Here is a 15053-nt window from a genome sequence, read left to right as displayed (position 1 = left end):
CACAGTACAACCACCCTGTATGTTCATAATTGAAAAATATCTCACTCATGCATATTGATTGATTGATTGTGCTATATTCGTGGTGGTTTCTTTTTTATTGGTTGAAGAAGCCAGAATGCCAGAGAGAACCACAACCTTGGGTAATGACAGGGACTGAATTTTCGGCTCTCCCTCGACACCATTTGCGAGTATGGTCTCGAGGAAACGATGATAGTCTGTCAGACAATAAATGGCTGACCCGTGTTAAGAGAGAGCCATATCTCTTGCACATTAAAGACACCCCTGTAGATTTCGAAAAAGAGCAGGCTAATGCCGCTACAAGGCAGCACTCGCACCCACAAAGTGGAAAGGGATTAATATAAAGTTGCAAAACTTGTTTCCCAATCCACTATAAATAAATATGTTTAAACTAAGTACTGAAGACCAGTCTCCTTTGGTGGGGTGGTAAATAACTACAGAATACCTTCCTCTTGCTTTCCAATAATATTTTGACTATCAAAACATGATAAGCAGTTGAACATGCTATAATAACTGACAACTTCATGTCAAAACTTAGTTTGTTTACTCAATTTACACTTTTCATGTTGACATGTTGTTTTAGCTACACATGCTTTCCAACTGGATGAGAAATTAAAAAAAATATATTTACACTTTTTGTAATGTATATTAATATTTAGTGTGATATCTGATGAGAGGAAAATAGAAATATACAGAAATATAAAGTCATTCTGGTGTACAAGATTGCTTTGACGTTCAACAGTCTTTTTGGGGACATCCTATATATATAGCTAGGGCATTGGATAACAGAGCTTAGTATACATATATAAGAGACATGGATTGAATGGCCCAGACTTCCAGCAATTTTTTTTTTCTTCTAAAAAATGAAATGGCTTGATTGTTGAGCAGTTAAAACATGTAATAATTTATCCCCCCCCCCCCTTTACATTTAACTTTTAATCTGAAACCAAAACAAAAGCTTTTATAAGTTTCATCCCCTCAAATTGATCCTTTAAGGTTTGTTTTTTTAATGGACAGAGCTCTAAAGTACTACATCCACAGCAAGTCCCTCTAAAGGCTTTCAGCCCAATCATAGACACATTTATATAAATAAATCAATACGATATTCTTTACTCTGTAAACACAATGATTAAGTCATTTCTAATCCTCAATTATACATCTTTTGTAAATTATACTTAAAGTAATTTGATTTATACATGCAAACCCATATTGTCTTCTTACTTTTATTATTTATAGAAAAAAATGCATTAAAGCTATTTTCACAAAAACAGCATTGAAAAAACCCAAATAAAGTATGAATTTGAAGAGAATTGAGGAACCCGATTTTCAGAACAACTTTGCAAAAGACAGCTCAAAAGGTAATCTATTCCTGGGGTAGAAAATCTTAAGTATACAGAACAATTCAAAGTTTCATTAACAGATCATTTATAAATATGTCTAAATCAAATCAGAGCCTTTGTTAAGCTCACATGAGGATTTTAACTTAAAACAAGAGGCTGTCAGCTGAGTGACATGCTGTCATCAATTCAGATATTCAAGCATGAAAATGATATTTGCAAATCGGGACCCCCAAACTTGATCAAGTAAAAAAATCAATGTATTCTAGAAGCGTTCTAGATATCGAAAGGCCAAAATATATTTACGCATCACTTTTTCCACCTTTAAAACAACAATGTAAAAGCTTACATTGTAAAAAATTGAACCTTCATCTAGTCACAGGAAAACATATATCAAGTTCGTCAAAGCTTTTAGAAGTGCAAGTGTGCAGATACTTTTTAGCAGCCAACTGCCGTAGTACATCACCAAATTGATAACTGACTTTTCATTACGAAATCCGAATAATGACAAAATGACATGATAATCAAGATTTTAATTACAAGTACCTAAAGTGTGTAAAGGAAATTAACTTTTAAAACTAGCTTTCAACATAACAACTTTTCAAGCATTTTTAAGTATCAGGTACTTCATGTACTTGCATGGTTTTAAAGGACCTATTCAAGATTTACATTTATATTGAATAATAAAATTACATAAGTCACTCAAGTGAGAATATATTACAATAATTGTGTTATATTCTTCAAGTTTTCTGTTACATATATATATATAATATATAATTTGTCTATAAAACATCAGGCCAACAATGTTAGATCTGTAAATTTGCTTTAGCCAATTTTTATTCTTCCCTTGCCAGTATTTCAACTTTTGACATTGCATATGATAGAGTTTGATGCAACAGCTAACCTGACCATCAGCTTACCATACTAAAGTAAAATTGAGAATGGAAATTGGGAATGTGTCAAAGAGACAACAACCTGACTATAGAGCAGTCTATAGATCAGTGAAACACAGCAAGTTTACTAGACCTTTCACATGACAGAAACAGTCCAGAATGTAATAATTTTATAGAGTTTTATAGTTATAGTGTTCACAACATGCATTAATACTGTAAATTCAGAAATTATTGAGTTCATTTATTATTGCGATTTTGTCATTTTAAATTGAATGCGATTTTAATTATTACGATTTTGAGAAAAGTTATGCTTAATTCAGTTAAAATATTACAAAATGCGAGTTTTAATTAGTTCGTTTACAACTCTGTCGCATTATTCGCAATAATAAAAACCTCGCAATAATTTCTGAATTTACAGTAACTGGCAGGTCCATTTCTGCTTGGAATGGGGGGCCTTCATGGCTGAGTCACTCCGGTTTAGTTTCTTGTCAAAACAATGGCTTAAAACATTGTTGTATCATAAATCTTCTAGGCGGAACGATGTTTCTAGGACTCAGGGGATACAATCAGGATGCGTCTAAGGGACTCACGGGTTTAAAAAATGACACGTCCAGCTCAATTTCCATGCGCCCAGGACGCATATACGCGTCTTAACAAGAACCCTGTGAGTGTCTAAGTAGTCTAAGACTGAGGTTGTGAGGTCGAATCATGCTTGTGGCTAATGCACATGTACATAACTCCAATCTTAGTTGACTAGGATTATCAGTTTTCCAATCCAATGTCTTTATCCTATATACACTGTAGCTTCCTCAACAGATAAAAGCTGATGCCTCAAAATAGAAATATTGCTGAAAGTGATGTTAAATACAGCCATTTTTTCAACACAACATAAACTGGTTATTTTAACAAACTAAGTAGCAATAAATAGTCTTATATTGATGATGTTTAAGAAAGATCAGTTGAAGAATTTCACATAAATCATTTGTTTTTCAAAATGAACTTTAGATTTAATTAGCTATTGCCAGTGGTATGGTATGGTATTTTCTTCCACTAAAAGATCAATATAGATCTAGATGATATAAATGATAGCAAATCTAACAACGGTTTCACACAATTACTTTAACAATCAGACTCCCACACTATAACAACTTTTTCAGTCTATATTAATGTAATTTACAGAAATACCACACGAAAGCACATCTAAACATTCCTGACAAGTTTCTGACATTTTCATCGACCTATCTTCAAAAACAGTCTGTTGAAATATATACTGCTGTACCTTATAGTAGTACAAGACATATATCTATTGTATCTTGAATAGTATCTATGTAAGGGTCTCAAATAACACTGACTTTATCTATTTGAAGATTTTTCATTGTTCTGACTAATGGGCTGGGTATGTTTAAATACTGTCTACTGTCTGTACTAAGGGTCAAATGTGATACATGAACCAAGTTACATTTACAACTGATCAAAACTTACATCAAATGTTTTACAGACAGTGGACCAAACTAAACAATTTCTTCCAAATTTGCAGCTATTTTCATATCATTCACAAACACATACAAACAATCACAATGTAGAATGACCAAGGAAATCAGATGTTATAGTCAGACAGTGTACCAAACTTATCTATTTCTACCAAATTTGCAATGATTTTCACCCTTCAAAGTATACATACAGCGTAATAGAACCAGAGTCTAATTTGCAAACACAAATATATCAAAAGGTCAATGGACACATTTTGAAATTCGGTTAATTTATTATCTTTTTATATTAAAGGTCATTTGAAGTATCACATGTAAGACCAAGTAATGAGCTATGTTTTGTGTATAACAAGGAACATTGAATATTTAAAATGATGATACATGTACATGTATAACACACAAAAGGAGGTACAACCAATGAACGAAAAAAAATAGCACATGTATGACAGACAGCAACCAATGCATATGACTATCACTAAATTACAGGACAGTTGCATTAAGAATTGAATGGGTTTAAACATGTTTGTGACGGTTTATCTCTTTTCCTTGGGTGTGATAATTATTGTAATATACATGTGTAACAGCAAAAAAACAAGAATAAACTGTACAAATCAGTTGGAAAGGGCTTGACTCATCAGATTGACAAGAACCCCAGAAAACATTAAACATAAAGACAAAAGAAACAAAGAACTGGTAGTCTAAAACTAAAGACTTCATGGAGGTACTAAAAGCCAGTTCACAGCCATTTTCAACTAGTAAATAAACTTTATCATACAGGTACATTTGTACTCTCTTCATTTTGTTTTGGTTTTTAACTGTCCTATTATCCTATAATTAACAGAAATTCTTTACCAGTTCTTTTCCTTTCAATGTCAGACATTTGCACATTGTTCAGTACTATAAGCTTCTCAGAAAGAACATCTAAAATTCCCTTTTATTTGATGGATATGCATGAGAGTAATATGTCTTTATCCTTCCAGATTTTTGTGTTGTTAATGCCAATAAATATATCTTTGTTATGATCTGATGGTCATTAGCTTTCATCAAGTGTTATAAGAGATCCTATATCACATAGATCAAGATGTTTATTTTGACCACCCATTTATTTTGTGCTTCAAAATCTGTAATCCAAGACAAAACCATGGCCAACTCTACTGAGATCAGAGTTCACAAAATTTCTCACCATCTTTAAAATTATAGAAATTGTGGGGGAAATTCATTTAATGATTTATAAAAAGACAGACTTGACACCACAGCAAACACCAGTCCAAGACTCCATGATCTAGATTTCTTTTCTGGCTTTAAGTTTAACTAGACTAAATGTTCTGGGTACACAATGATATCAGAAGCTGATTGCATGATAGACAAACAGGCGCTTTAAAATATGTTTTTTGTAGTAATCAAACTATAATTTAGTATCAAACTATAATTTAGTATCAAATATAAGTAATTGATAAAAATTCAAATTTACTTATAATTAATGGCATGATAAAAACTTTACTGAAAGCATGGTTTTCAAATCAAATCAAAAATATAATTAAATTTAGTGTGTTAAATTCAATTTTGTATGCACGAGTTCCACAAGGGTGTCCTTTTAGGATATATAATTAACTGATGACAACCTGAAAACTTTCAAAAAAGTATTATCAGTAATTTAACTGTTTTGCTTATAAACTGTTTATTATTTTAAGCATATATCAGGAAACCATGTTGTTTTATTGGCACTGGAACTGATACAATTCACCTTTTAAACTGTTATAATATAACTGTGTTTAATCTCACTTCATCCAAATCTAAAAGTACTGTGAGGAGAGTTCATAAACTTCTATCAAATGTGTTCTTTACTAAAGCAAACCAGTAAAACAGTAGACTTCAGTACTGAACAATTAAGCATTGTGGATTCTTGATGAAATAGTGCTGAATAACTCAACGAGTGGTAAATTAAAGCTATATTGCTTAAAGTGATGGTGCCTTTATAATGTACTAAGTGAGGAGCCTGAAATCAAATGGTTATCATTTGTTCCTGTACACATATTGCTTATTGGTTTGTATAAATTCAGGCCCTTGGTTTTCTTGCTTGGTTTGTTTTACATTTGTTATTTCAGTCCGTTAATGGCTTATTATGCGGTATAAGTTTTGCTCATTGTTAAAGACTACAGAGACAAATAGTTGTTAAGTTCTGTTATTGGGTCACCAAGGAAACTTACCAATCATACTATTTTTTATATACACACCAAAGAATGGACAGAAATAACCTGACCATGTTCTTTATTTTCACCTTATAAAATTATAATATTGCAAAACCATGACTGTACCTCAATTTTAGATGATTAATTATCTATTTGTATGCATGATAATGTATGACTATCTGTAAAAGTAACATTTTGATTTTACACTTGCATCATTTCGAAGTGCCTTGAAAAAAAGCCAAGAACTTATCTCTGATTACTGAACCATGAAATCAAGGTTACGTAATCTCTAAGGCTAAATGCATTCTTTAATGAAGAATAGTGTTATTACACATGTTTCATATCTGCTTTAACCTAGAATTGGCAAACAAAATTTAGGGCATATAATTATTTGTCAAAATTATATAATTGCAATGTACATTGCTAAATTTCTATTGTAAATTCAGAAATTATTGTGTGCCTTTATAATATTGATTGTTGGATAACAGATGTAATGCGAGATTAATTAATGGGATTTCAGGAAGCACATACAAATAATGCTATCAAAATTTTAAAATACGAGGTTTTTTTTTGCATCACCTGTCTAGTTTCAATTTTTGCAATATTAATACTTCACAAAAAAAATCAGAATTATTTACAGTATGTAGGGTTGTAAAAATGATAAATTTACATAAATCAAATAATAATTCAGGAAATGAGTTCAAATTATGATGCACATGCCAGGCATATAACATGATATATGTTACAAATTATTCTGGCTTTTAAAAAATCACTATTTCAACAGCTCATAAAATCTGTTAATTTCCCCAAAAGTTATCTTCCTAATCAAAATCCTTGACCTATTTAACATGATATATATACAATTTCAACTACTCAATTCTCAAAATCCATTAAAAACTGAAACTTAAGAACTCCTCATAACTCTCAATTTTTATAATCAGCTAAAGATGTTTAACAAGCTAAAGATTGATTAAATTCTTACTGAGGCTTAGACTGACTACAAATGTACAGTGAAATGCACCATGGTATGTACAGATGTTAGTTTCACTGTCCATATCATCAACAACATCAGATAAATAAACAAAGCATGCCGCTAGAACAAGCACCTGCTGTGTGATGTTATAGATACTTTATTGTAAGAAGCTGATCATGCATGGTACAAAGACAAGTCTAGGCTGACCATCAGTCATTTGTTTAATTACAACCAGGTTGCAGTGACACATTTAGTGAATACTTTGAAGTATCTTACATTCCATCTTCCAATGGAAGCATGTTTATATCTCAATAATATTCATTATTAATAAAGAATAAGTTAATATACATGTACACAAAACAGTAAATGTATTCAAAAACAGAATCTGCCTGTTTTGTTAATTTCAAGTCATCCTCTAGGCCTGTTGAATGACAAAAAAAAACCAACAGATCTAATGTTTTATATACATTGTACAAGTACAAAAATGTAGATAAAACAGATACAATGTATGTCTGAAAGGACATACATGCTGAGCATACATGCTATGTCTGGCATTGTCTGGTGCTGATATCTAATGACACACACTGTGCAACTTGTGTATAACTTCATCTGTAATACACCAATGAACCAAAAAAACAGGTACAGGCAAAATGAGAATAAAAAAGAGTTAACTCAGAAAGAGACTAATACCGGGTCTCGCCATCGATGCATTCAATTGATCAAAGAGAATATAGTGTATACTGAAGAATCAAGAATCTCAATGCAACCAAGAGTTCGTGATCCAGACTTGTATAATTTTAAACATTCAGAAAACAGGAAGTTGCTGCACTATACATGTAGTCATTCTTATTTCTCCGTAATATGGATTAGTGAACTCAGTAAGCTTGCTGCGTTGAAGACATATTGGTGGCACTGGGCTGTTTTTGCTCTTTATTCAGGTTGTTGTCTCTTTGACATTCTCTATTCTATTAATAGCACTAGCTGACTTGTATGTCTGCTTGATACAATGTACAGTGCTGTCCATTGAGGTTTTAGACGACTGAATTTTCAACGATGCATATAATTTATGATTTGGAAAAAGAGTCAAAGGACCAATAAAAGTATATGCATCCTAACATAAAGTTAAAATTAGCATTTGTACAGAGAAAAAAATAATTTGTTTTAAAAACAGCTATTGATTATCTGGCGATTATACCTTGTATTACTGACTGTGTGGGGGAATTTTCCCTGAAATGGATTTCCATCTAGAGACAAAATCAATACCAAACTGAGTCAGGATGAAAATGCTGTCAAACAGCAGAATCCTTGTACATTATGTATATTTTAGAATTTGGATTTACAACCATTTAATCAATAACAATCTGAGTCAACTTCCAATAGAACTGCAGATCAGGGATCTTGTACAATTGTATGCATCATAAAATAAATTATGTAACTATCTATGGACATATGGACAATATAATTTCTATCCTTTGGGAATTCCAACTCAATTTATTCTGGATTCAGAGATATTAAAGATAGTTGTTGGTTGGTCAAGACATTCAATGACATTATTAGATTCTATATCTTTATATTCGATATTTCCTAACCATTTATTATTCTATCAACTGTTCAATTGTCCTTAGATTATTATTGATAATCAAATTACACAGTATTAAAAGTAGAAGCATATATAGATATATGAACTGTAATTCATTCTGTATTTACCGTACATATGATACCTCTTAATTGCATTTCCATTAAGTTATAAGATTTCATTTCAAAAAGCTCTGTCTCAAAATGTGTGACAGACTTGATAGTAGAAAATAAACTGACAATGGCAAAAAAAACCAAACAGACAAAAAGGAAAACAACAGTAAATATTAAACATAATGAAACTGCTGACTGAGGCTTGAGCAATATGAACCCGATCAAAAACCAGTGGTTCCAACCATTTTGAAAAGAGGGAGGTCCCAACCCAGGAGAAAAAGGGGGGTTCCAACTAATATATGTCCCCATTTAAATGAATTGATAGTCAGGGGTCCAACCACCGGAACCCTTCCCCGGGGTCCGCCACTTGGTTCTTTGGTGAGGTCAGTTTTGGTCTAGCAAATGCTATTATGATGTTATGACATTTTTTAATTTGTCCTGTAAAGGTCACTTTAGAAATACAAATCTGTCATACATTTTTATATTAATCCTTAGAGAGTATGCTTATAAGAGACCTATATATTCTATACAATAAAACAGTCCTAATATTCTTAAAAGCAATGATTTTAATTCAATACGATTATACATTTTTTGTAATTAAGTTGACAGGCCGAGCTGAAAGACATTTAGTTGATTGATTTTTGCAGCATTTTAGCTTAGCAGAAATCAATTAAAACACTGCATCTATCAAGGTGCATTAATAAGTCACCTCTAATCAATACAAACACCTTTACAAGCGATGACATCATCTTTAGGATTATTCATAATTTTCTTGCATTTCATGCATAAGACTTGCTTCTGATGGAAGTTTATATAGATTTTGTAAAACAAACTCAATTATTAAAAGGACATAGAAAGAAGTTATTTAAAGATTTTGTGAAACCATCTCAAATAAATGATGAATAAACATTTGACATTTAAATTTATAAATAATATATATATGTGTAATATATTCAAAAAAAAATTTACTTGTAGTTTAATGGAGTATCCTAGAATATTTTTTTACAGTACAATGTATATATCAGTGTACATTTGCAGATGCATACATTTTTTTACATTGTATCATGTTCATGGACATTAATTGTACAAAGAGATATACATGTACATTGTAATTGCAACCTATTCAAAATGCAACAGAACTGTTCTACACAGGTCAAGTGTAATTTGTCATTTTCATCTGCCCATGATTGGCAACCCTCCCTTTATGAGTGGGCATTGAACGATCCAAATTTTTATGTGGAGCCCTGTGCCTCCCTTAAAGTGAACATGCATATATGCCATTTCTATTATGTTAGAAAAAGACTTCAATACATGTAATAAACACTTTCAAAAATGATGTACCATTAAGTACTCAATATTAATTCATTACATAATAATTGAGTTGACAGAAGTGGTGAAAATGACATGTCCCTATTCAAATGCATTGATCGTCCAAAAAAAGGGGGGTTCCAATCCCCAGAACACCCCATCCCCTGGATCCGCCAGTGCGCAACAGAAACTCTCTAGAGCAGTCAAGATTCTGAGCCGAGACATATATGCATACTCATCAGAACACTTACAGCTTTCAAAATTAGTTTATCAGTCTGTACATACACTTAGACAGAAGATAGGAGACCAGGTCTCACGGTCATAAAACTTTCGAGCATGATTTTATTACTCAAACTCGAAAATCAACCAATCAAATTGCTGGATTTCATGTTTCGAGCATGATTTTTGTGCTTCAAGCACTGAGCAAAGTTTTATGCCTTCAAGGCCAGGAGGAGGGACTCAAGGGTTGGAACCTTCTTTTCTATTAAAAGAAGCTTTCAAATGAACTCACTTTTGAGCATGTTGAGACTATTAAGCTTAATTAATCTTATTTTCTTCAAAATTAAGAAAAATGTCCTTACAACAGGAATTTTCATTTATAATTTATACATGTAAATTTATGGAGATTACTCTCATGACTGCTTCATAATGTTTCAACCAGCTATTTACATGTACATGTATCCAGTTAATATGAATGCATATTAGCTATATAGCTATTAATTTTATCAAGATCATCAGGATGATTTCTAACAATCAGGAGTTAACCTTTCTCTGTATAAAAGAGATGGTTGTAGATTACTAAATCATGTGAACCAGCCTTCTAATACATGTACATGTAGTATTAACCAAAAATAAATTTAAACAAATATTTTAATCTCATAAATTTATAATTTATTTCTTTATGACACTTTATGATTCAACTCTTATTCTTTAAAACGATCCCCTTTCAACTGTTTAGGATAGTGTGGCATGATTCCCACACTGTAAAGATATAAATTGTAACTTATAATTATATATATACATGTATATTACCAAACAGAGAAATGTTATGATATGGAAGGGAGACTTCGAGGACGTCTTTATAATTTGGGGGAATTGAGGGAGCTTCACTGAGTCAAGGGCACCGTATTAGGGAGAAGTGGGGAAGATTTAAGCACCCATGCTGGATACATTTTTAATTAAATGTGGTTGATTCATGGGTTTTGAAAAAGCAATGGATAAACGTAAAGTATAAATTTTAAAATTCATAAAAATTTTAATCTATATATATTGTGTACAAGTATATGAATCACTTCACTTAAACCAATAATAAAAGTGTGGCTCCTTTATTAACTGACACTCAAGACACTTATTAAATGGAACTTATCACTGAAATCTGGCTTCTATACATACTACTGCCAGAATCAATTAAATAAATTGTTCACAGCTATATACATGTACATTGTACCCTATGACATGTATGACTTTGTCAGGTGTGATAGACATTTTCAAATAGCGCTTTGTTTATTAATCTTCCAAGCCAAAGTAATAAGTGTTTCAATATACAGGTCTTCATAAAAACATTTAAGATTTCAAAAAAGTTTGCCACTAAAAGTAAAATGTGCCAAAATATGAATGACACCAATTTCAAATGCACTGCCTTAAGTTTTGAACTGTTTAATTTTTGGGGCCCAAGTAAAAATAGAAACCAGGTCAAATAGTATATGGTCAATGTACATGTGTTAATAATTTTGAATTACTACCAATCCGTTCATCCTGTTTTTCAAAATGATGCTCCTTCATTGATAAAATTACTCTATCACTCTTGATTGTTGTGACTGTTTCTAAGATGTGTGATTATTCAACATACATGTAGTAACTATTGCAAGTCCAAAAATGTTCTCTGCTTTATTACTGACAATTCATTTATAATTACCAGTTATATCTTTCATGTTTAATATTTTCTTCTATCCTTTATTATCATATAATTATGCAAAAAATGTAGACTAGCTCATCAAATGAGTGCAATGCACATCTGTGCATGTAAATGACATCTGGAGTGCAGTTATTAAATAAATACTTATATTATATAATTGCAAGTAATCATAACAAATGATGAAATCATTGGAGCAAGGATGCATGCACATTTACTTGAAAAAAAACTTTCTTTGATGTGCCCAGATGACATTTCTGAAAATTTCGGCTAATTTGTGATTCCAAGAATTTAAAATTAGAACCGAAACATTTGATAAGTTGAATTTAAGATTAAATATTGAAAATGTTACTGAACAAAATGTAAAAATCCATCTACATATATGCACATTTAGGTTTAAACTGTAAGAATTTTGAATGTGCATACCATGGCATCTTCTATATACTTAATAGAGGAAATTGCTACGCATTTAATGTACTTGGTTAAGCAAAAATGTGTATTCATAGGCCATGAAATAGCTATATCAATCATGTCAATTAGTTTAATAAAATTTATAGCTAACCACTACAAGGTCATAATTAAATGTACCTGAAAGTTTACTGTAAGCATGTTTTCACCATCTGTCGAAACTCTCTTTACAACTATCTCATTAAAATAGAGAAATTCATATCTGTAACTAAACAGCTATTCTCTTTTCAAAATAAAAAACCTTTAATCTTACTTGGAAAGAGGCCATTTTTATACTTCACTTGAAATTCATTGTTTATTTGTGTGGTAAAAAATGCAACACCCTGTTCTGCAAAACACTTATATTGCACGTGTAATGGCTCATCCTTGTACATTCTTGTAATATTTTACAACTGTAAAAACATAACTAGTACAAATTTTGTACATTTCAAAAATGTACATGCATGCAGTATGTGTTGTCAGTCAAGATCAGTTTAAAAGAAAAGAAAATATCAAACAATAGGCCATAATATCTGCATGAAGGAATATGCCTCATCCCTTTGATTAAAAAAAAATCTTAAGCCCAAAAAATGTTTCACCTTGTTCTGCTCTAAAGCAATCATTGATCCAGGGATAGGGGAATTCCCCACTTTTTTTTTTACAATCAATGCTTTTGAATATTACTGGGGACATTCATATAAAGTTGGAACCCCTCCCCCCTCCCCCCCACCCCACCCCTAATTCAAAATGGAAGGATCTGGTCCTGTTGGCATCTACAATAAACATGTATATTTAGTTTTTGGCAATTGCTCCCCTGCTAGAAGCAATAAGCTGATACAATATACATGTATATATTAAGACAAAATTTCATTAAACTTTTTAAAATTGCAATGACATGTACAGGTAAATAAAGGTATGTGTATGTTTAAGGTAAACATTTAACAAAATACAAAAATGTTCATGCATTTGTACACACAAATGAATATTTCTTTAATAAAGAGCTCATAAATGTATATAGATAATTCACATATACATGTATGTACTGCATGAAATTGTCTGCAAACTTAAATTTCATCGGATTTGAATTCTCTCTTATACATTCATTTTGTGCTGGAATAGATATATTGGAAGTTGGCTTCGATTTCATCATTTATACATGTAGAAGTACATTGCATAATAAAAATTAAGTTTAATGAATTATGTGAACAGATCTAGACATATTAACATGATAATCAGACGAAATATAGTCAAAAATCAATAAATTATGCTACTGATTACAGTATTGTGCATACAATATCAGATTGTTGTCACTGGCTTTTGTTACATTGAAAATATTATACACACCTCCCTTCTTTTTTTTATGTGGAATGAGTTACGTAAAAATGTATTACAATGCAAGTTCCTGATATTGCATTCCTTGGGGTGTCTGATTTTACAAACAAGACATGATATGATTGAAAAGTTCTGACATCAAATGTTCATGCAAGGAGGAAACCCAATTGAAGAATCAATACACATGAAATATATGTCATTTTCAAAATTTCTTTTACAAAATGTACACTTATGACACATAAATAATGATTTTTTATTTCCATTTGTCCCATATTTAATTTTCTTAATCTCAGTGAATTTAAAGATTTCAAAAATAAATATTTCTCCATCCTATTTTGTGTGCACATTTGTAACTGTAAAAAATGTGTAATATTTAAACAGTGTTGAAAAAATGATCATCAGAGGGGCAGAATTTTGTTAATTAGTTTATCAGATCACTATATACAACACCAATTATTTATCTTATCTCATCATTAAACAATTTACTACAGAAAATCTCGTTCAATAAAATGCCAAATGGTATTTTGAAAAGTGTCAGTGTGTTTATGAATAACAATGATACTATCGTCCTGTCACACTGATCAGACGATCAACTTAATTATAATTATTTTCGACCTACCTGTTAAACATAAGTATACAGATTGTATAAAAACTACTAATATGAGATTTGCTTTCATTATCACTTAATCCAGGCTAATTAATCTGTAAAAACAACATAAATGTAGAAATAGGTTCCAAACTGTCCACAATTGTCATAAGCGTCCGTGGGAATATGATTCAGCCTGTTTGCATAGTCAGTGCGTGATTAATACGCGAGTAAAAATAGTCATACTCTGTATGAATACAATTTTTGATAAAATCGACGATTTTCTTTTTTGAAATAACTTGCACTAATAGATAATTTCACTTGATTAAACGTGCTAATGAAATTGAATGTAGCTTGCAGAAATATATTCATACGCCATGCAACCCGTAATCTGAAGGGTAAAAATTCAAATGATGAATCATAAATCAATAACTTTGAATATTCTCTTTGTTTTTCTTAGCAATTTTAAAATATGTATCACCGAAACTAACGAAAATGTAAAAAAAAATAAAAAAAATCGCAATTATTGTTCATAACAGTCACCGGTTTATATGTTTAACTTCTACATTTCTTGAAATTCTAAGACTGATTTGTAATTATACGGTATTCAAATGATATTTTTTCCTGAGGGAAATTGAAAATGAAAGAAGATTAGAAAATCCAATGTCTAGCTCACTCGCAATATCATATACTCGAGATCATATAGACCCTCATGACATGAGACAGATTTCATGATGACAGGAGATTTTTGTTCCAGAAATATGAAAAACAGCTAGCAATTTTACTAACCGCATCAACGATCGAACTTGAAATAAAGGATGAATCATAAAAAAGAAGATGTAGTATGATTTCCAATGAAACAACTCTCCACAGCACTAGAGA

At 31.3% G+C, this 15053-nt stretch overlaps 1 protein-coding gene across 6 annotated transcripts in view; it reads right to left on the bottom strand.

Annotated features, from left to right (window-relative positions):
- LOC139524045 (neural cell adhesion molecule 2-like) overlaps positions 1 to 14625 on the bottom strand; it is a 79314-nt gene extending 64689 nt beyond the window's left edge. For 5 of the 6 annotated variants that reach the window (XM_071318575.1, XM_071318578.1, XM_071318577.1 and 2 more), the window contains exon 1: positions 14205 to 14392. In XM_071318575.1, the coding sequence (XP_071174676.1) occupies positions 14205 to 14262 (58 nt within the window). In that variant the 5' untranslated portion in view covers positions 14263 to 14392. Of the gene's footprint in view, positions 1 to 14204 lie in introns of all 6 variants that reach the window. The other variant, XM_071318576.1, reaches the window with a different exon arrangement.
- Positions 14626 to 15053: the final 428 nt, after the last annotated feature.

The sequence above is a fragment of the Mytilus edulis genome, chromosome 5 (genome assembly GCF_963676685.1).
Source record: "Mytilus edulis chromosome 5, xbMytEdul2.2, whole genome shotgun sequence".
Classification (NCBI taxonomy): domain Eukaryota; kingdom Metazoa; phylum Mollusca; class Bivalvia; order Mytilida; family Mytilidae; genus Mytilus; species Mytilus edulis.
This window is presented reverse-complemented; position numbering and strand designations above follow the sequence as displayed.